Source organism: Phocoena sinus, chromosome 4 (genome assembly GCF_008692025.1).
Source record: "Phocoena sinus isolate mPhoSin1 chromosome 4, mPhoSin1.pri, whole genome shotgun sequence".
Taxonomy (NCBI): Eukaryota; Metazoa; Chordata; class Mammalia; order Artiodactyla; family Phocoenidae; genus Phocoena; species Phocoena sinus.
In genome coordinates, this window is record NC_045766.1 from 71,912,398 (window position 1) to 71,936,382 (window position 23,985).

The following is a 23,985-nucleotide window of genomic DNA, read 5'->3' on the forward strand; positions in this document are numbered from 1 at the left end:
ATCAGTCCCCATAACGTTTAGTGTAGTAAAACTGAAATTCTGTGCTATTGAACAGTAACTCACAATTCTCTCCTCCCACCAGCCCATGATAGCCACCATTCTACTTTCTGTCTTTATGATTTTGACTACTCTAAGTACCTCATGTAAGTTCAATCATACAGTATTTGTCTTTTTGAGACTGGTTTACTTCAGTTAGCGTACTGTCTGCAAGGTTCATCCATGTTGTAACATATAGCAGAATTTCCTTCCTTAAAGGCTGAATAATATTCCATTTTGTGTGTGTGTGTGTGTATACACATATATATACACCTCATTTTGCTTATCTATCTATCCATTGATAGATACTTGGGTTTCTCCCATGTTTTACCTACTGTGAATAATGCTACTATGAACACTGGTGTACAAATATTTCTTCAAGACCCTGCTTTCAGTTCTTTTGGGTATATGTCCAGAAGTGGAATTCTTGAATCATATGGTAATTGTATTTTCAATTTTTGAGGAACCACCATACCATTTTCTGCAATGGCTGGACTATTTTACATTCCCACCAATAGTGCACAAGTGTTCCAATTTCTCTACATCCTTACCAACACTTGTTTTCTGCTTTTTTTTTTAACCAGTCTTTCTTTTCTTTAATAATTTTTTTATTGAAGTATAGTTGATTTACAGTGTTGTGTTAATTACTGCTATACAGCAAAGCAATTTAATTATAAATATATATGTATACATTCTTTTTTATTTATATTCTTTTCCATTATGGTTTATCATAGGATATTGAATATAGTTCTCTGTGTTATACAGTAGGTCCTTGGCTTTTTAAAATAGTAGCCATTCCAGTGGTTGTGAGGTGGTACCTCGAGTTTTGATTTGCATTTCTGTAATGATTAGTGATGTTGAGCATCTTTTCATGTGCTTACTGGCTATTTGTATATATTCTTTGGAGTTCTTTGCCCATTTTGGAATTGAGTTGTTTAGTTTTTTGTTGAATTTTAGGAATTTTCTGTATATTCTGGGTATTAATCCCTTATCAGATATGTGATTTGTAAATATTTTCTCCCATTCTGTGGGTTGCCTTTTTACTCTGTGATTAGAGTCATTTGATGCACAAAATTTTTCAATTTTTATGAAGTCAAATTTGTCTGTTCTTTCTTTTGTTACTTCTGCCTTTGGTGTCATATCCAAAAACTCATAGCCAAATGCAACGTCTTAAAGCTTTTCCTTTAAGAGTTTTATTGTTTTAGGTCTTACATTTAAGTCCTTGATCCACCTTGAGTTAATTTTCGTATATGGTATTAGGTAAGGGTCCACCTTCATTCTTTTATGTGTGGATATCCAGTTTTTGCAGCACGATTTGTTGTAAAAGCTGTTTTTCCCTATTGAATGGTCTTGGCACCCTTGTGAAAAATAATTTTTGTACGTGAGGGTTTATTTCTGGACTCTCTCTTTCATTCCATTGGTCTATATGTCTGTCTTTATGCGAGTACCAAACTGTTTTGATTACTGTAGCTTTGTAGTAAGTTTTGAAATGAGAAAGAGTGAGTCCTTCAGCTTTGTTCTTTTTTTTCATGGTGATTTTGACTATTTGAATCCCTTGAGATCCAAATGAATTTTAGGATGGGTTTTTCTATTTTGCAAAAAATGTCATTGGGATTTTGATAGGAATCGGATTAAATCTGTAAATTGCTTTAAGTAGTATTGACATCTTACCAATATTAAATCTTCAACCTATGAACATGGGATGTGTTTCCATTTATTTCTGTTGTCTTTAACTTTTTTTTTCAGCAGGTCTTTTCATTGCACAAGTCTTTCACCTTAATTATTGCACAAGTCTTTGTAGTTTTCATTGCACAAGTCTTTCACCTTATTTTTTTTGATGCTGTTGTAAATGGAACTGTTTTTGTAATTTTCAGGTTGTGTATAAAATGCAACTGTTTGTGTATAGAAATGCAACTGATTTTTGTGTGTCATCTTTTGTAGGATACAAAACAGTATATCATACTGCTTTGCTACATTCAGTAATTCTAACAGTTTTTTTGCTGAGTGTTTATTGATATAAGACAGAGATAATATTACTTCCTTTCTAAGTGGATACCTTTTATTGTTTCTTCTTGCCTAATTGTTCTGGCTATGACTTCCGGTACCATGCTGAGCAGAGGTGGTAAAACTGATCCAAATTAAACACAGTTTACATCCAAGTTTTCCCCTAAAGTTGCAAGCCTTCAACAGACGCCAGAGTTCCAAAATTACATCAGACAGATTATGCCTCTGTAATTATTGTTTAGGTGGGGCAACAGATTCCTGGTGTTTCCTACTCTGCCATCTTTCCAGAGTCTGACTTATTTTTAATAATCAGATAAGTTTATTAAAATATTGGCATGACTTTAAAATGGAGAACCAATGCTCTCAGACTTTATGTATTAAACTGTAAAAGACACTTTTCACATAGTTAAATATTATGATTTGGGTAGTTATGAAAATCATGATTTGGATTGAACTCATGTTGCTTTTCAGAGCTTCCTCATATTTAATAATTTGCTGTACGTTACAGAAATACCGGTATCAGGATGAAGATACACCTCCTCAAGAGCACATTTCCCCACAAATCACTAATGAGGTGATAGGTCCGGAATTGGTTCATGTCTCAGAGAAGAACCTGTCAGAAATTGAAAATGTCCATGGATTTGTTTCTCACTCTCATATTTCACCAATAAAGGTAAGATAGTAACTTTATTTTGTTGCTATGAATTATTTATTACTTTTGTTACTAATGTAGCTCATGCTTAGAGAGAACTATTTTTTCATGTAGGATTTTCCCCCCTTGATGTTTCTGGTTTTGTAATTATAAGGAATTTCATAGTATTCGTTAGCATTCTAAAAATATTTTTAAAAATATATATTATAAATGAATTTTATTCAGTGATACGATCTTTAAGCCTAAAAGTTCTCATGAAAGAAGTAACTATTATATTTCAAAATACAAATATATACACATCAAAAAATAAATATAAATATAATATATATAATATATATAAATATAATATAAATAAATATATAAATATATATATTTATATTACATCAAAATATAAGCACATTAAAATATCTTTAAACTTTAAAAAAATATATAAGTACAGAAAAAGAGCATTAACAGTATCTTTGAAGTCCAGTGTGTGACTTTACCTGACCCCATCACCTTGTCTCTCCCCTCAGAAATAACCACAGTCCTGGTTTCACATATTTAGATTTCTAAACAGTATATTGTTTCTTTTGCCTGTTTTGGTTTTTATATAATTGGCATTATACTGTGTCTACTCTCAACTTGCAGTTTTTGGTCAACATTATATGCCTGAGATTCATTATCTTCACTGCTCTAGAGTTTTCTATTTTATGAATATACTATAATTTACCTTACTTTTGATGGATGTTAAGTTATTTTTGGATTATTACTAGTATTAAAAATGCTGTTAAAATCGTAGGTTATGTATACACATCTTTGTGGATAACACCAGATTATTTTCAAATGGTTCTATAATTTACATTTTCAGCAGCAATATGTAACAGTTTTAATTGATCTATATTCTCATCAATATTTGGTATTGTTATTTTTGCCATTGTTTTGGGTTTGAAGTAGTATCTTACTGTGATTTTAATGTGCATTTCACTGTTTGATAATATTGATCATTCAGGTTTCCTATTCTGTGACATACCCTCTCAAGATTTTTTTTCATTTTTGTAATGGGTTGTTCTTTTTACTGATTTGTGCAAGTTCTTTATATATTCCGGATACTAATCCTTTGTTAGTTGTATGTGTCGTGTATAAGGATCATTTCTTACTTGTAAACCTTGAAGTGGGTTTTGTAATTCTCTTTGAGGGATGATTTCATATTACTGGTTAAAAATTGTAATGGATTATATAGTACCAGTCAGATTTCAGTTAATAGTTTTTCTAGGTATTTGCCCATTTCATACTTACTTCAAAATATTCTCAACATCCTATTATTTTATGTCTGTAGCATATTTAGATGTAGCCCCTTTTTCATTCCTAGTATTGTTTATTTGTGCTTTTTTTCCTCTTGATCCTTCTTGCCAAAGGATGATCAATTTCAAAGAACCATGTCTTTTAATAGAGAACAGACTGGTGGTTACCAAGGGCGAGGGGGTTGGCAGAGGGATGGAATGGGAGTTTGGGATTAGCAGATGTAAACTTTTATATATGGAATGGATAAACAACAAGGTCCTACTGTATAGCACAGAGAACTATATATCCTATGGTAAACCATAATGGAAAAGAGTATTAAAAATGTGTATATATATATATATATATATATATATATATATATATATATATATCTGAATCACTTTGCTGTACAGCAGTATTTAACACAACATTGTAAATCAACTATACTTAAGTAAATAAGAAAAAAAATGTCTAAAAATAAAACTCTCCTGTGCTCCTCCCCCATGTGCTGTCACCGCCATCCCCTCTCATACACACATAAACATGAATATATACACGTTTATGCAATATGTAAATGTGTGGCTAGCCTACATATCAATCAAAGATTGTGTTTGGCCAAGGCAATCTGATCTTACTTTGGGACGCTAAATGAGAGATACACATGGGAAAAAAAATCAGTTGTCTATTAGTGACAGAGACAGTTTTCATTTTATCTTTTCCCCTTTCTGCTCTTATCATTATTATTTTATTTTCTTCTGCTTTCTTTGAGTTTATTCTGTTTGGGATTTTCCCCCTAGTTTCTCAAGTTGGTTACGTAACTGCGTTATCAGCCTTTTCTAACAGTATTTGAATTTGTAAATTTTCCTTTAAATACACTTTAGCTGTAACCCACAGGTTTAATATGAAATGTTTATCATAATTCAAACTTTTTCTTTTTTTTTTTTTTTTTTTTTTTTTTTTTTTTTTTTTTTTTTTGTGGTACGCCGGCCTCTCACTGGTGTGGCCTCTCCCGTTGCAGAGCACAGGATCTGGATGCGCAGGCTCAGTGGCCATGGCTCACTGGCCTAGCTGCTCTGCGGCATGTGGGATCTTCCCGGACCGGGGCACGAACCCGTGTCCCCTGCATCGGCAGGCGGACTCTCAACCACTGCGCCACCAGGGAAGCCCCAAACCTTTTCTTTTACTTTCATTATTATTTTTTTCTTTGCCCCATGAGTTATTTAAAAGTATATTTCTTAATTTTAAACATACAAGACATTTATTCCAACATGTCTTCTTTTAGATTTTATTTTCTCATCTCATTTTTCATTCTTCTTAGCTTGGAAGCTATTCTGTTTCTCTTCCTTTAATGGTTATCCTAGAAATTTTTTTTTTTTTTAGAAATTTTAATATACATATTTCGCTTACAAAAATTTAGACTCAATATATATCTTTTACCCTCATTTTGAACAACATAAGAACCTTAGAACACTTGAATTCTAAGCACTCCCTCCTGCTTTATATGCTGTTCTTATCAGCCTATGCCTGTTTTTTCTTGACTGAATTAATAAAGCCTATTTCTTACTTCAGTCGAAAAACCTTCCCGGGTATGTATAATTCTTTTGTTTCTGATATTTTGAATTTTTGATGTTTATGATTGTTACAAATTATCCAAAGCCAATTTGCACACACCCAACTCCTCAGTCTTTTGGTGGTTGTTTGGTAGTTCTGTGTGTATGCAGATTCTGACACAGGCAGACATTTAAACAGACAGTGAGCCACATAACATATTGTATATAGCCTCTTTAAATGTGATGAAGCCTCAACTTTTTTTTGTTGCATAAAATGCTCGCTCTAGGCAAATAAAACAATATTCCAGAGACCAAGATTTTGTTACCCAGAATTTCCAGACATCTTAGGTATTAAACCTTAAGGTGCCATCTCTAAGGGTATAAGCCTCTTCAGAGTCTTTCTTTCCCTTATGCAAGGGTGGATTGTGTCTAATTTAGCCAATCCATATAACTGAAATACAATGGATTTCACCAATGAAAGCCCACTTCATTCATTACGATAATTGGCAAACTTTTGGTGTTGATCAAAGATTAACATAACAAAAATCTTATAGCAGCCATTTACTTTATAATTAAATGTTAGCTGACCAGTCTAGGAATGTTAATTCCTGATTAGGACAACTGACTGTCCATAGTAATGGTTCTCAGTTGTGGTGGGATATCGGAACCACCTAAAAAGGTTTTAAAATTTATATCTGAGTGCCATCTCAGAGATTGTGATTTAATTGGTCTGGGGTATAGTCTGGCTTTGGAGAGTTTTACAGGTTCTCCAGGTGTTTCTAGGGGATAGCCACTGTTGAGAAGTAATGCACTAGAACCTAGCTTAATTGAACCACCATACACATATTTCTTTACTGTCTGTCTTGAAGTATTTTAAAGTAAATTTCTGACATCTCTTTATTTAATCCTCACTCTGCAGTGAGACTTAAGTGTTTCTAGTTATTGAGTGAGAAAGCATTATTACTTTTTGAAGATTCTCACTTGCTTCCTTAATTTGACTCTTTTTCCCTTGATTTTCTTACCATAGGAGAATTAAGTGAATTTTGCCTGATTCTTTCGGCATCTGCTTTAAAAATGCTCTTGTCCTTTGCATACAGTTAATTATTACATGTTAAAGGATTATGTCTCCCATAGCATTTTTCCCCCCGAGGGCTTTTTAAAGACAAATTTGACAGAGGCTTATTTAAAGGAGTATGTTATTGAGATTAAAATATCCTTATACTAACAGTTATAAAACACATCTTTTTCACAGTTTATCTTTTCTGCAATTGACATACATCTTATAGTTGCTGGTGTTATACTATTGCCTTAGTGCAGTGGCAGTTTGAGTATTTGTATGCAAATCTTTGACAAATTTTGGTTAAGATCAAGAAAGTACTAGCCTCAAAGCATCTTAGTATACTGTGGTAATAATTCAGCTGGTCGCAGTGAAAAGCAGCTGGATCTATCCATCCTTACATGCCATTCTCTTGCTCCTTTTCATTTTGTTTTCTTTTATTAGATATTAACAGCATCAATCTCTGAAACAGTTATAAATATAAGTTTCTGATGCAAATAGGTGGAGCAGTTGGGTATCATCATCGTATTCCCCCTTTGGCTTGCTGGCTCTCTGATTAGGATTTTCATTTCCAGTAGAAGAAATTATTTACTCCTTCATCTGTTTTTAAATCATACTTTACATCTTACTTTTTTAAATGTGAGTTTTTTCCTATTATAAACTTGTTTTACGCATTTTCCCATGTTAAATTTTTTAAAAATTTGATACGTAACGTTACATAGTATATTGGTACCTTAACTTGCTGAACACTTCTGGTTTTCGCTATTTGTTATTTCCATTTTTACTAGGTTTTGTAAAGAAGGCTGCAGTGAATCATCTTGGGGCATAAAAAGTATGTTTAGTTGTTTTCTTAGGATGGATTTCCAGAAGTCAAATTACTGGGTCAGAAATCTTGATAGGCTGGACTTTTGACAAACTATATTCTGATACAATTGTAATTTAAGCATTATTAAAGCTGCCCCATTTGGGGTATTTCTTCCTGCTTCTCCTATCTCATGCATAGATTAAAATTTGAGGAGTGAGCATAGGATTGGGGTAGTGTAATAGCAAAATGGTTAGGATTACTTTAACTTTCTGTTAGAGAACCAAATTTTTAAAAAATAACTTTGTTTTGACATAAGAAGGCAAGTTTTAACGTTTTTAAAATTTTTTCAAATAACTGCAAATGTTTTAGGAAGCTCAACAATGGAATATATGTTATTTAAAATATAAATAAGATTAGCAGTCTTTTTTTAGAAACAAAAAAGCTAATATAAGGAACTTTTCCACTTTTATAGTATTGTGGTTTGGAATGAAGCAAGTAACTGTTGTACTATACATAGAACTCAGTATATGAATTATTATTTTTGTAATTTGAAAAATTATCTTTGAATAGTAGCAGTTTGCTGAGTAGAATGTAAATTAGGCACTGCTTTGTTCTTCACAGTTCTTATAAAAGCTAATAGAAAAATAAGATTAATAGATGATTGCTTTAAAAATCAATAGAATATTAGTTTTGTTTATCAAATAACATGCATTTACCATTTATTAAACATCTATGTTAGTAAGTTTGTTAGGCTTCAGTGACTGGTATTTTTTATGGAGAGATAGTTATAACACGGTATGATGTAACATGAAAAAATAAAGAGAAGTTAAATTCTTGAAGTATTGTAAAAAAACAAAGTTGATATTTGGACAAGGTGTTGAAGGATGTATACAATATGCTAATTCAGAGGAGAAGGCAGTTACTGGAGAAAATAAGTACAGTAGGAGGGTGATAGTCTGAGGAGACTGTAAAAATGCAGAAAAGTTCATTATATTGTAGTTGATGTTTAGGATGGTTGTTAGGAAATGAGGACAAGGTGTGAAGGACCTTGATCCTGAGCTGATGAGTGGGCTTATGAAGGGTTTGCCACCATGAAACATGCTGTGAAATAATCTGTCAGGGTCTTGTAGTGCTAGTGCTGATTCTCATTACTGAAGTAATGAATGAAATAAGATAGTGATTGAAAGTTACTTTATTCAGGCCTTAGCATAAAACATAAAAGTAACTATGATTTGGACTTCCCTGGCGTCCAGTGGTTAAGACTCCGTGCTTCCACTGCAGGGGGCACGGGTTTGATCCCTGGTCAGGGATCTAAGATCCTGTATGCCACGTGGCACAGCCAAAAAAAATAGTTTTTTAAAAAAGTAATTATGATTTAAGACTCTAAAAGGGAAAGTTTCTTGCCAGTGCTAGACAGTTTCAAGAAAGAAATTGGTGATATAATGGTGAAAAACTGTAATGTGGAAGAAAAGGACAGACACAGTGGGTAAATTCTTGTGGTATATGAAAATCTTTAAAAGTAAGCTTCAATTTTAAACAGTTCTAAATATAGTAGTATGGTACTAATAAGAACAGTGTCAAGATTCCTAAAACTGAAAATGATCTAAGAATTAGGAAAAATGGTCAGAACAGTAAATTGAACAAGTAAACAAACAAAACCTCAGCGTTTTTCAAAATAGATTTAAATCTAGATGAAATGACACGGGTGACATGGCTTAGTGTGGGATATTGCAATGGTCATTGAATAAAAGAGTTCATATTTTGCTTTTGTCTTCAATGACGGAAAATTATGTTTAATATGTGCAAAGTAAATGTAGTTACAAGGGGCTTGAAATTGAAGACAGAACAGGGTATGTGAACAGATAATTATTATAAATAAGTGTATCTTCTAGCCTGGACACATTTCATCCAGTAGTACTGAGAATACTATCAAATGAAATCACCAGCAGCAATTGGTAGTTTTTCAAATATTGTGAGAAATGGAGGTAGCAGAAGAATGGATATAAGCAAACATATGCCTGTTGAACTAAATGCTACAGGAAGAGAATCTTTCCTATTTTGAGTGCATACTGAATGCTTTGTTGAAGTCAACTTTGTTTTTACAACTCTGGAATATATTAAAATACTTTTGAATTTTATCTTTTTTGGATGACCCTGGAGTACTAAGTTGAGTACACAGTTTGCATACAATTTGACCACTAGATGGCGCTCATACAGAAGCGATTTGTATATATATGATCACTTTTTTCTAGATAAATAACAAATCTATGTTATCAATCTTCTTAGTCTTGTCTTAGTACAGCTGCATGTTTTGAAATTTAATAGGCCGTATTATAAAGATAAAAAGGTAAGGAAAATGCTTGTTGCATTTACAGTACATTGGCTTTGTGGTTACTTAGTAATTTTTTCCTAATATTTTAGAGTTTCAATATTGTTTTTCCTCTCATCCTTCAACCTTTTAAAAATTTTCACTAAAATTACTTAATCATTGCCTTTGTTACTATACCTGAAGACTTCTGGGTTTATTTGCAAGTTTGGAAAAGGGTACAAATAATTGAGGGCCTATCCTATATAAATTTTTGAACTGTCTTTACTTCCATTTAATGTTATAAAATAAACATTTCTAACAGTCATAAATTTTTCATAATCATATTTAAAGTATGTAATCACTAAATGGGTGTACTTAGTTTACTTATGCTTTCTCTTACTGTTTAGAGTTCTGCTATAGATAATATTATTGTCATTCTGTGAAAAAGAAAAACTGTACAGAAAAAAGAATGTTAGGTGCAGAGTATTGCTCAGTGGTAGAGTATTTGACTGCAGAAAAAAAATGTCCATTCTTTATATATCATATTAAAATCTTAATAGTGTTCTTTTTGATGATTTAAACGTTGTGAAGTATTTTTTAAAATTCACTATTTTAAATAGACTTTCCAGGTTCTATAATGAATTTAAATTTTGGTTTAACGGAATAGAGCTTATATTTCCGTTATGTGACATGGGTATGGTTATTCTAAAGCAGAGATCATTGAGGAGATGGTTGCCTCTGCTTCCCAATCAAATCATATGAAACCAATTGTGATTTAGGTACATATATGGTTTTGTATGTGTGTATTGACTGTTGCGCAATCGATGAGATGATCCTAGATTTCCGTAGCTCAGGTAATGGGACATTTTCATAAAAAAGCCTTTCTCAAAGCTCAAAGTTGTTTTCTTGATGTCGATGTGAATAGGAAATTTATATATTGAGAAGTATTTCTTCTCTGTACTCGGGATATATGGGATGGAGCGTTCATCAACTTTTGATTGTTCCCAAGCTCTTTGGCTCTCTAGCATAAGAAATCATTGTATACGAATGCCTTACTGTTCCATCTGTGTTGGTACTGTTTGCAACTTGAGTAGGATATTTGCATTCAACATTCATTTTCAGTATCCTTATCCATGACTTCCCTGGTGGTCCAGTGGTTAAGAATCTGCCTTCCAGTGCAGGGGACATGGGTTTGATCCCTGATTGGGGAACTAAGGTCCCACATGCCACAGGGCGACTAAGCCTGTGCACCACAGCTACTGAGCCCACGCCCTCTGGAGCCCTCATGCGCTGGAGCCTGCATGCCGCAATTAGAGAGAAGCCTGCGCACTGCAACAAAGACCCAGTGCAGCCAAAAATTTTAAAATATCCTCATCCTTACAAATCCAGAGTAACAGAATCTGTATAAATTCTAAGGTTCCCCCTCCCACCCTGGCTTTCCATCATATACAGATCAAGACACATATTTTGGGGCCAAACCAATTACTAGAGCATTTGTATAAACCACACTAATCAGTTCTTTATTAAGTACCTGGTCCATAGTAAAATTTATTTTTAGGAGGTTTTATTTTTTTCTTTTAGAGAGGATTCTTAGTTCTCTGTCTACCCTTAGTGTTTTCCTCTAGTCCCCTACCCCCAAATAGATAAGATCAATCTGTGTAGGGCCATAAAGCTGCCAGCTACTGTCTGTACAGTTCTTGGGAAGAAGCAAACTTTGCTATAACCTGTCACAAAACATCTTACTTCCAAAAGTCCCACATGACTCTCAAGCCTTCTTGGGCATGTGTTTGTATCTTAGAGACAGAATCATAGAGACAGTGTTCGCATCTTTTCTTGCCAAATCAGGATTTGCAGTAGTCCTAGAGGTTGTAGTTTGCCAATGCTACTTTCCAATAGACTGCATTTAGTTGGTGCTGGTAAGCAAAAGCAAGCAAGATTTTGTTGGTCCTCATTCATGGCTGAGGTTGGGGATTATGATGTACTTAATATCAACTTAAAAATTGAATTACTCAACTATTAGTAAGTTACCAAGTAGCATTTTTGTTCATATATTGTTTTTAATGGTGATATGTTGTTTTATATACTAATGTAGCATAGTATTAAGAGGACAGACTTAGGAATCTGTGGTTCTCAAACTTGAGGGTGCTTAAGAGTCTCTTAGGGGGGCTTTTCAAAAATGAAAATTCCCAGATCTCCCTTACCCCTAAAAATTCTAATGGGAAGGGGATATCAGTCTGTATTTTTTTTAACCAGCACCTGAGGTGATTCTGAGGTGGACTACTGTGTTGAGAAACACAGACCTAGATATTAGATGTTAGAAAGTATCTATTTAGCAATCAAACAGTATTATTTTTTGAACCAGAGTATTATTTTATGTCATGTTGGATAAAATATGTTTTACTGGCTATAAAACAAAAAATTTATGTTTAATTCTTTTGCATTTTTACAAATTCATAACTTGGTAATCTTAATGTTTATAACATATGAGAGAGATGGTGCTGATAATAGCACTTTTTTATCACAAAAGTCCCAGAAGCCAAATACTTATTTAGCTAATTATTCTGTTTCTGTCTTCAGACTCAGTTAATCAAAGCATTTAAAACCAATATGTTAAATAAAATTATCAAGTTACATTCCAAATGGATTTCTCTGTCATTAGATCCTCAGAGTTTAATGTAGATAGTACCTTTTAAAACCTTAGTGCTATTTAATGTAAGTGCCTTCCTGATGTAGAAATTTATATGTGAATAGAAAGATTTCTTTAGTAAAATTGTTTTAAACAATCAGAACTGTTGGCAGAGCGAATCCTCTTGTATTTTTAAATTCAGTTCATATTTATAATTTATTTAAGCAGCGAAGATGCCATTGGATTTTACTTCAGACTGATTGAAACTTGGTAATCCAGGGTTTCTCCACCCAGTGCATTAAATCAGGCAGCCCCAAAGGGTCTTGGTAGTCCAGTGTTTATAACATCCTTCTTTACCTGCTAATCGACCTCACTTCCTGGATTTCAGTCCGTCTAGTTATCAGCTAACAAAAGAACAGCTTTTCCTGCAGACGCTGGTGAAAAAATAATCATGAGAAAGAAAACCACCTTATGTCGTCTTTTTTGTCTAGAAATATAAACTCAGCCATCATACAGCTAACAGGTACAGAGGGAAGATACAAGCTCTTTCATGGGAAGAAATTACAGAGAAAATGAGCATCATTTCTCAAGGTTTTTATTTTCCCTGATCTACAAGTGATGCTGCTGTAATTCTAGCTGCAGTTTTTACTGATCATTCACCACTCAGCAGCTGGTAGAGAAGTAAGACTGCTTGGCAACCACCTGCAGGGCTGCAGAGATGAATTACATTTTCGGGAACAACACACTTCTGTACTCTCGCGCCAGTCGAGGAGGCAATACTAGCTCTAGCCATGGCTCAGTAGGCCCAAAGCAGAAACACTGGGCGAAAAAGGGCTCATCAGATGAACTGCAAGCTGAGCCAGAACCTTCACGCTGGCAGCAGATAGTTGCATTTTTCACTCGAAGACACAGCTTTATTGACTGCATCTCGGTAGCCACCAGCTCCACCCAGGTAACATACCACTTGTTGAAATTATTTTCGGTTCATGTTGCTTTGCAAAAATGTATTAGTATAGATTTCTTATTATTAAAACATAGTCTTATGCCCTGAAACCTTGGATACGCAGAAATGTATGTTTTCAGTCCATCTATGCAGGTCTTTAGCGTGAAAGGGGAAACAAAAATATTTTCCCTTTTGCTCTTATGTAATGCCAAACAAAACAGTCTCAGATTCTGTTGAATGACTTCTCTAAAAATATAAAGCCATTCATACATAAATTAAAATGTAAATTAATAATGCTTGTCTCCTTATTTTCAGATTGTGTTAAACGCTATAAAGTATGATGTTTGACCAAAGAAAATACCTGTTTGTATAGCTTTTATATGTCATTAGATAACCTCAGGAGATTGTTATAGTAAAGAAACAGAAGATAATTTGAAATATTTTTATTTTCTAGTGTTTTGAGTATAGATTAAACTGAATACAGTTGGCTATTGTATATACTAATATCTTAAAATTATTACATTATGGTTTATTCAAGGGATTTAATGAATCCCCTTCCATTTCTATAAATATATTATCTAGGGTTAATTGGAAAGCAGTAAACTTGTGTAATTACATGATTATAGGAATATTTTATCAAATATTCAATTGACAGTGTAAAGAGCTGAGCAAACACTAAAAGTCCTCAAATTAAAAAAAAAAATCACATAAAACCACTTCTTTTTGAGGAGTGGGTATTAAAAATATAAGGAAAATATAAAGTTAATCATAATTTGAGTGAAATACCTATTATTTGGTATTAAAGGAGAGTTGGGGGAATATTTTTATTTTAAAACATGTTTTTAATAGATATTCAACTTTAGTAAAAATGAAAGCATAGGAATTAGTCTAATTTAAAAAACAAGGTGAGAATGCTTTTGTCCTTTAAATTTAAATTAAAATGTATACACATACCTTAGGGCCTTTTAAAAATAAATTCCTTTAAAACCATCTTTTTTTTTTTTTTTTAGTAATTAGAAGCAGCACAGTAAGTATAAAGTAACTGTCAACAGCTTCTTCTTGTTTTGGGTTACTAGAATTTTCTTTCAATAGTTTTTATTTTTAAGTAATGTCAAATTTCTTAAGTAAAAATATTCTTGTTTTTTCTTAGATGTTTGAGAGGAATGGAATTACTGGGCTAGGGAGAGTCATTAATAGTTTTTATGTAGGCAGTGAGATTACTTATAATCAAAACTTACTCAGAGGCAACGATTGATTTAACTCTTAGATTGAATACTGCCCCAAGAATTTAACTAACTTGATTTTGACTACAATTACATATACCAAAAAGGGACACAGAGACTAAAGCTTAGCATTGTTATTCATTCTGTTAGTATTAAGTGATATTTTTCCATTGTCAATAAGAAAGATCTGTTAAAAACTTCAAATACACACAACTATATGTATATACACACATACAACCAGTGATATATAATTCATCTTGTAAAAGGCATACAAATGAAAGAAAGCAAAATAGTTTACATAGAAAACTACTGAAACCATGGAATTACATTATAGTTACTTAGGAGTTGGGCCGAAAAGTTGCTATTGTATTGCACTAAAATAGCCACAATTTTAATAAAAACTCTATTTGCAATTGATCCTACAAAGCCATTTAAAATTTTATCTTCCTCCCGTTTGGTTCAGATCACTTGTGTATACTGAAAAATTACTATTTTTCTTTCTTTCAGCCCTCTTTCTGTTACTTATTTTGTCTTTTTCATTATCTTTGTATTTCATATCTATAAATGTAGACTTTAGGTCAGAGTTTTAGCTTATATTTCTCCAGCTCTGGAGAACCAACATCATTTTGCATTCTATGTTATTTTTCTCACTAATGAGTTGGATATTTTATATATCCAAGTCTTTTGTTGTAACTCACTGGAATTCATTTTACAGGATAAAATATAATAGGACTGAGAAAGAATGTTAGGCGTATTTAAATTTTAGTTGATGCTAGGATACATTTTTCTGTTTCATTTACTGACTCATGGCTAGCAGTTTTATTTTGTAACATAAGAGGATTTTTATATTGTTAAAAACAAAGTAGATTAATGAAATTTTAGTTTATTGAGTATATGCTATATACCTATGAATATATATGTATGATAGTGTTTTGTTCTGTCAATGATAAATAGCAAAAGTGATTACCAGGTCTCCTGTTTCACTATTGTCAGAAATATTCTTTTCTAAGATTGGATAGCAAGATTAACTTTGAATCTAATTCCTTATAACTATGATGCATGGTACTTTTAGCAGTTTGGAGAGTTGTTATTAAATGCAGTTTTAGTAATTTGAAAGTCATTACTCTGATTTCATATCCCACCAAATAGCCTCTATAAATAAAAAATAAAATGTACTTTACAGATTCACTTAAATTGCTCATCTGTTTAAGATATTTGTGTTCACAACTAAGATTTTGTGTCAGATTCTACTGTAATGTATGGAACTTAGTAGGAAGTCATTAATATTTTTAAATGTTAGGGAAGCCAAGTGGTTATAAATTTCTGCAGGACCCCAGCTTCTAGGATGGTACTTGCCATGTAGTTGGTGCTCAGTAAATGTTTATGGAATTGATTGATTAATTACCATTTCAATCACCTGAAACCTTGTTAGCTCATGGCCTTCCGAAATAATGGCACCTAACCTGAAACCTCTTGGGTACCTATATTTATTGGATTCACTCTATTGCTGTCATATGTGCCTTTGATTCTTCACAGTAGCCCATCTCTTCCTCCACTCCCCTTTTCTTCCCCTCCATTCTTCAGACTTTCTTCAAGCTGCACAAACCCCCCATGTACCTGATTTCCTCACCCCTTTGAATCTTTACCCATGATGATAACCATACAGCTTAAAGACTATGTCTAATTTTTGTCATTTGGCTGTATCCCAAAAGTTTACAATGTGAGGTTTTATTGTTTTTAGTGTTAAACTAAGATGAGTTTCTTGTGAATTATTTTACTTTGGTGTAAGGTTTTCTATTTTGAGCTTCATACTACTTATGTTCTTAATTTTGAATAGTCATTATAATATAGAAAACGTGGGCTACTCATTGTCAAGCCCTCCTCAGTTCCTCACTTCAGCCTTCTTCCTGTTCTTGTATTTATGATCCTTTGATGCCAATCTGCCCTGTCCTGTTTAGTGATGCAGCCCTGTTAAATCTAAGACCAATTTTTATATTCAACAGGGCTTTAAAAAACTCTAGCACAATACTTCTAGACTTTGCTACTTGATTATCTCCTAACTAAAAGCTTTTATCTACTTGGTGATGTCAGTGTTTATTAACGAAAATAGTAGTCACATATAAACTTTGAACAGCTGTAACGTGGTAGGTCACTTTGGATGTATATTTGGCGATTGTTCCCATAGTTTGGATTACTTCAAAATCCCTATTGTGGGTCATTATAAATATTCAAATAGAATTTCCACCCTCCCCCAGATAATTGACATGCCAAATTAAGCTGAAAACAGCAAAATTCTCTTCCTAGGAGTGAATGGAACAGGCATAATGACTTATAATTGAAGCAGAACAATAAAATTTTAACAAGAGTGAATATTAGCCACATGAGTTGAATAATATGCTTTTTAGAGGAAGAAACTCTGTCCTAAATTAAAATACAGGAAAACGCTGTTCAGATAGATCCCCACTGTTCAGATACCAGAAAAATAAATAGGCTAATTTGTATGAAAAGAATATGATTTGTCCTAAACAGGTACATTCTGGAGTAGAAAGGATTTAATTTTTAGAGCTATGCATTGGTTATATTGTCCCCAAATGAAGATAATAGCATCAACTTCATTGAGTTAATTGTATTAAATGATTAAATGCATGTAACACTTAGAACAGTGCCTGGAAGCTATTATTATTGTTGTTATTTTTATATTGCTTAATTTTAATAGTCTTCAACAAATTCAAATTAGATAATTAGGAATTACAGTATCTAGGATGGTGCAATTCATTCAGACATTCAGTAAATAGTGTTGACTGAATAAGTTCCTGTGAGTGCAGGCTGTACAGTTTTTAAAGAACGACATATCTCAACACCTTCAGTTGCAGGATATAAAGGAGGGACCCCAAAGAGCACTTCAAATTCTTGGTGAGACACCAGTTTCCTGACCTTGCTTTCCCACCCAACACTCCCTTCTGTAAATGCTAAACCAGTCACAAGCAGACAACTAAATTTAACTGATTATCCACCTTTTACCAAGCATACCATCAGGACATCTTAATCACTAAAAAAATTTGAAGCCTTGGGGCTTCCCAGGTGGCGCAGTGGTTGAGAGTCCGCCTGCCGATGCAGGGGACACGGGTTCGTGCCCCAGTCTGGGAAGATCCCACATGCCGCGGAACAGCTGGGCCCGTGAGCCATGGCCGCTGAGCCTGCGCGTCCGGAGCCTGTGCTCCGCAACAGGAGAGGCCACAGCAGTGAGAGGCCCGCGTACCGCAAAAAAAAAAGTTGAAGCCTTCCAGATCACCTTCACTTAATTTCCTTATCTCTGTTTGACTCTAGTATATCTCCAATATGTTTTAAACTCCCATTTATCTGTGACCTCCCAATTTCTTTCACTCTGCCCTTTGGAACTCCCAGTTCGTGATCAGCAAAATTTCCTTTTTCCTCAAACTCTTCTGTGATGGTTCATCTCACCTTTTTTTCTCTCATAGAAAACTGGTGTTCCCCCGAGAGTACTTTTTTTTCTTTAGCCCTCACAAAAAGTGGAATTTTTATCTGTCACGTCCCATGTACCTTGGGACCAACAAGTGGAGTTGATGTCTTCCTTGCTTATCATTGGTATTTATGGATGATTGTACCTCCTCCCTTTTAAAAATGTATATATCATCAGACAGTATTTTCTACTTCCCCTCCTTGTCTAGTCATCTGCATCTTTCACAATCACTCCTACTCATTGATGATTTGAACTGTCTTTTCTCTGTCCACTATTCATGTAATCATTCTTAGTGATTTTCAGTATCCTGGTATGATCCTTCCAAAATCTTGACTTCTCAGTTCTTTGATATCCTTGCCTCTAGGAGTCTTTATTTTTTCTTTCACTTGACTGACCTGCTGAAATGGTTATATTCAAGACCTCATTACCATTGACTGAACCACTTACAAAATCTCAGCTGCAAGCATTTCAAACTGACTAGCACTTCCTTACTTTTCAGCTCACCTCCCCTACAACAATTTTTTTTTTACCCTTTAAAGACTTCCAGCCCAACTTTTTATTATCTATCATTTCTTTCATGCTCTCACTTCCCTCCTTGCTTTGCTCACATTCCTTGGTCCATGACTATAAACACTGCCTTTCATAATCTTAACTCTCTTGCTCCCCTTTCACTTCATTGGTAAGATCTAACCTTGGTTAATTGCAACTCTGCCTCCTCCACATCAGCTCCAAAGCTGCCCATTAAACTTCCAATACCTGTTTCCTGGCCCTCATTCTCAATTGATGGTCTTATTCTGTATTCCATCCTGTTAAAATAAATGATCCACTTGTGTTCTTAAATCTCACCCTTCACTTCTGTACTAGATCTTCATTTTTGACTGTTCAGGGACTTGTGAAATTCTCTCTTCTCTTCATTGCATTGTCCGTCTTTCCCTCCATACTGGATTATTCCCATCAGCGTACATACCCGCTAAAATACCTTTCATTAAAACAACCAGCCAGAAACCCTCTAGGAGTAGACTGTCAGATCCAGTGATCAGTTCTCAGTCTTTATTTTACTCGACCCCACAACAGCTTTTTACACAACTAACTGCTCTCTCCTTTAAATTCTCCTTTGACTCTTGAACACCATTCTCCTGATTCTCTCCCTACCTCAGTTTCCTTTGCAGTATCCTCCTCCTCTTCTTACCACTAATAGTTAGAGTAACTCAGGGCATCAGTCCTTGAACTTCTCTCTTTTTATACTCATATTTCAAATGATCTCATCCAGGTGCCTTTAAATACATCAGTACTCATATCTTCAGTCCAGAGCTATTCCCCGTACACTAGACTTGTGTGTCTGGCTTTCCTACTCAGTATCTCCACTTGGATTAAGTATCTGAAAGTTAACATGTCAAAAACAGAGTTTCTAATTTTATTGTTCTCCCCCATCTTCATTCAGTGTACCAGTCACTGAGATGTTGAATATGAAAACCCTTGGAATAATCTGTTCTTTTTCCCTTTGCTCCACATGCAACTTAATAGCAAATTCTGAGGGCTCTGTGTTTAGAATATATTATGATCTAACCACTTTTCACCACTTCTACAACTACTAATTCAAATTATTTAATTTGTTGCCGAACTATAGCAGTAGATATCTGTCTGGTCTCCCTAGCTCCATCCTTTACTCTCACCAGTCTGTTCTTCACCCAGCAGCCAGTCATCCTTACAGAATATCAATTCTTGTCAGTACCTTGTTTTTACTCTCCCGTGGCTTCCAATTCGATATATAATAAAATTCTAAATCCTTCTTTACCATAGTCCAAAAGGCCCTTTATTATCTAGCCCCTGGCAGTATCTCTAATCCCATTTCCTACTGCTCCCTCAATTACTTTGTTCCAGCTGTATTGGCCTTGTTCCTGTTCCTCAAATATATCAAGCATGTGGCCATCTCAGAACCTTAATCTTGGTGTTTCCTCTGCCTGGAACATTCTTTCCTCAGATATTCTCATAGTTCATTTCCTCACTTCCTTCAGATTTCTGCTCATCTGTTACCTTCTCAGAGGGTCTTCCTCGATTCTTGTCTAAGGTAGCAGGCACTTCTTCACTCCAAATGTCCCTGACTTTTTACCTTTTTAAATATTTTTCTTCATAGCACTTAATACTACTTGATTCTTTATTATTATATATTTTTAATCTGTCTGAATTCTCTCTTAGACCTTCTGTGAAACATATCACACTTTAGTGTTATACTGATCCTCTAGCTGATGATTCTCTTGTTATTTACCCTTATGGAAAGAAATACCCTTGAGGAGGTGAGACAGGGAGAGAAGAGGAGAAAAAACATTCGGTTTCCTTATAACTAGGATGAGTATATAATTCATCGACCAAACTTGGAGTACTTTTATGGAAAGAGGGAACTTCCCAGGCAAACAGAGGCATGTGGTGTCATCATCTATAACCATTTATCTTCTGACAGTTCCTACCAGGCAGCAGGTCTAAATATTCACACCAAGACATTTCCACATTGGACCAACACGGATTGGCCTAATTTTCTTACCTATGTATGTTTCAAACATTTGGCCTCATGCCTAATAATAGTTGTGTTTTGAAGTGATAGATCAAATATATATATATATATTTTTTTCTTCATCTCTAAGGAATAAAATTGCTTATATTCAGTAGTATAATGCCTTTGTATTAAACTAGACTATATAGAGAGTAAGTAGATAATCCTCTTAAACGACTTTGGAAATGCCAAGTCTGATAGTAGAATAGTTTCCAGGAGAATGGGTAGAAATAGTCTCTTTGAGTATTGATTAACCAAGCAATCAAAGTTAGGATAAAAATTCTGTTATAATTGGTTGTGAGATGCTGTCTCTTGGCAAAGTTTAATTTCCTACTCAAAAGGCCAGTAATTTTGTAAAATTAATAACATTACTCAGATTTGGAAATTAATTGTTTCCCTTTTCACCCAAAGAATATCTACTCAAAAATATGTTTAAATGGTGTTTGAGACCCAGTCATTTGTATAGTTGGACACTTTAGAAAAGCATAAAGATGAAAATTAAACAAAAAGTTTACAATGGTTATATTCGCTTTTAAAAAATACCAGATTGGGGCTTCCCTGGTGGCGCAACAGTTGAGCATCTGCTTGCCAATGCAGGGGATATGGGTTCGAGCCCTGGTCTGGGAAGATCCCACATGCCACGGAGCAACTTGGGCCCATGAGCCACAACTACTGAGCCTGCGCGTCTGGAGCCTGTGCTCTGCAACAAGAGAGGCCGCGACAGCAAAAGGCCGGCGCACCGCGGTGAAAAGTGGTCCCCGCTCGCCGCAACTAGAGGAAGCCCTCGCACAGAAACAAAGACCCAACACAGGCCAAAAATAATTAATTAATTAATTAAAAAAAAAAACAGATTGACCATACAATCCATCAGTTGCATTCCTTAGTTTTTACCCAAATGAGTTGAACATTTATGTCCACGTGAAAACCTGCACACAGATGTTTATAGCAGCTTTATTCATGATTGCCAAAACTTGGACGCAACCAAGATGACCTTCAGTAGGTAAATAGATAAATAAACTGTGGTACAGCCAGATAATGATATGTTATTAATCATTAAAAAGAAATGGAAAGATGTGGAGGAACTTTAAATGCATATTTCTAAGTGAAAGACACCAATCTGAAAAGGCTACATACTGTATGCTTCCAACTATATGACATTCTGGAAGAGGCAAAACTATGGAGACAGTAAAAAGATTAGTGGTTGCCAAGGGTTAGGAAAGAGGGAGAGATGAATAGATAGAGCACAGAGGATTTTTAGGCCAGTGAAACTATTAGGTAGGGTACTATAATGGTGGATACATGACATTATATATAAATTTGTTCAAACCCATAGAATGTACAACACCAAGAATGAACCCTAGCGTAAACCATGAACTTTGGATAATAATGGTGTGTCAGTGTAGGTTCATCAGCTGAACAATGTACAGCTCAGGTGGGGAGTATTGATAGTGGGAGGCAGTGCATGTGTGTGGGCAGAGGTTATATGGGAACTCTGTACTTTCTGCTCTAAAAAATAAAGTCTGTTAAAAGAGCAACATTGGTATCTTAAGGTGGATTAGATTGGCTATAGTTTGAAGAACTAAGTAAGTGAAATTTGTTATATAAGCTCTTTATAATTAGGAAGTGTGTTGCATTCATCTTTGTAGTTTCTATAGAGTGTCATGATTGTTAGATTGTCCTTTTGTCAAGGACAAATAGGTAAAAAATTTCACAAGCTGCAATTTATGTATTTTAGTATGTATATTATATATGTATTTTATATATATATATATAGTTTTAGAGTTAACTTTTAAAATAATGTGTTAACATTGTTGAAGGATGACTGGCCCATATGCTTTGAGGTCAGAATAGGATATTCAGCCTGCACAACATTTTTGCCCTTTGCTTATTTCAAGCAGTGTTTGTTTTCCTGAGAATTGTACTCCATACCTCTTATCACAGCTGCATTTCAGTAATCAGTTGGGTAATGATTTGTTTAATATCAGCTGCTAAACCATAAGCTTCACAAGAGCTGGTAGTACAGATGTATGTTTTCTTCTCTTATATTCCCAGAGCCTAGCATAGTGAATGCACGTGTTGACTGTTTGTTGAATGAATAAACAAATGTTAATATATGTGTCTGTTTTCATTTAATCTGATGATGGCTACAGGGAAATTTGGAACTTCTAAATATGGTTTGGCCACTGTAAATTTCCCAAGCCATTTATATATAGAACTATGGCTTTAAAATTAGCAAGTCTCCATTACAGGATTTTATAAAATCATGTATATTTCTAAAGTAATTCAAAGCCCTCTCCGAAAAAACTGAAGCATATATCTTCTTAACATATGAAGAACTTAAATTCTTATTGTCAAAATTTGACTTAGTATCGTTTTCTTTAAAGAGCTCTCACTGCGTTATTCTTTGTATTTACTGGCACTGTTATTTAGATAACTTTTTCAATCCTCCATTTTCATATCAAAATTTAGAATTTTGATAAAGCTAAAAATAGTTGTTCAGACCATGTGGAGAACATTAGCCTACAATTATCACCTTATTTTACAAACTTTAAATAAACTAACTGATGTGGCAATTTTACAGCATATGCAAATCAATCAACAAAGACTGGACCTATTTTGTGCAAGTTTAAACCAACTGGTGTCACATCTGGAAGCAGTGGAATTTTAGGAGAATCCTAAATACAGCTTCTGCCCCTAGATAAATTTATTTAAAAGATGTTTTCCCCCTCACCTCTTAACAGGAGCCCTGCCTATTCATTCTTTATCCATTAGTAAACCCCAATTTAGTCCTGTTTCTGAACAGTATTTTCAGTATTTTTGAAATCTGAACTGTGACTATTGACTCAGCCAGCTGTGGAGTGTGAAGAAATTATTATTATGACAAAATGGGACCAGCTGATTGCCTTACAGAATTTTGTTGGTCCTGAGGAAAATAACTGGAGATTATAATCTGCAATTTGAATCAAAACATATCCCAGCGTAATTTTTCTGTATTTAACTCTGACTAATCTTGGTAGAACCATCTAATATATCAAAGCGTTATAAATTTGAAAAATAATCAGTTTGTAAGTATTTTGAAAGATAAAGAATGGGATTTCCCTGGTGGTGCAGTGGTTAAGAATCCGCCTGCTGGTGCAGGGGACACGGGTTCGAGCCCTGGTCCGGGAAGATCCCACATGCCGCAGAGCAACTAAGCCTGTGTGCCACAACTACTGAGCCTGCACTCTAGAGCCCGTGAGCCACACTACTGAAGCCCATGTGCCTAGAGCCCGTGCTTCGCAACAAGAGAAGCCACTAAAATGAGAAGCCCACGCACTGCAATGAAGAGTAGCTCCCACTCGCCGCAACCAGAGAAAGCCCATGTGCAGCAATAAAGACCCAATGCAGCCAGAAATTAATTAATTTTAAGAAAAAGAAAAAGATGAATACCAACCTTAGGAATTAATTGTTTCAGCTATACTAAATACCGTAGCAGGATTTTGGAGAGGG

General features: G+C 34.5%; 1 protein-coding gene across 8 annotated transcripts in view; it reads left to right on the forward strand.

The window, feature by feature from the left end:
* DLG1 (discs large MAGUK scaffold protein 1) overlaps nucleotides 1-23,985 on the forward strand; it is a 287,224-nt gene that overhangs the window by 99,694 nt on the left and 163,545 nt on the right. For 7 of the 8 annotated variants that reach the window (XM_032629957.1, XM_032629959.1, XM_032629960.1 and 4 more), the window contains exon 5: nucleotides 2,549-2,713. In XM_032629957.1, coding sequence (XP_032485848.1) covers nucleotides 2,549-2,713 — 165 coding nt within the window. Of the gene's footprint in view, nucleotides 1-2,548; nucleotides 2,714-12,966; nucleotides 13,254-23,985 lie in introns of those variants that run through there. The other variant, XM_032629965.1, reaches the window with a different exon arrangement.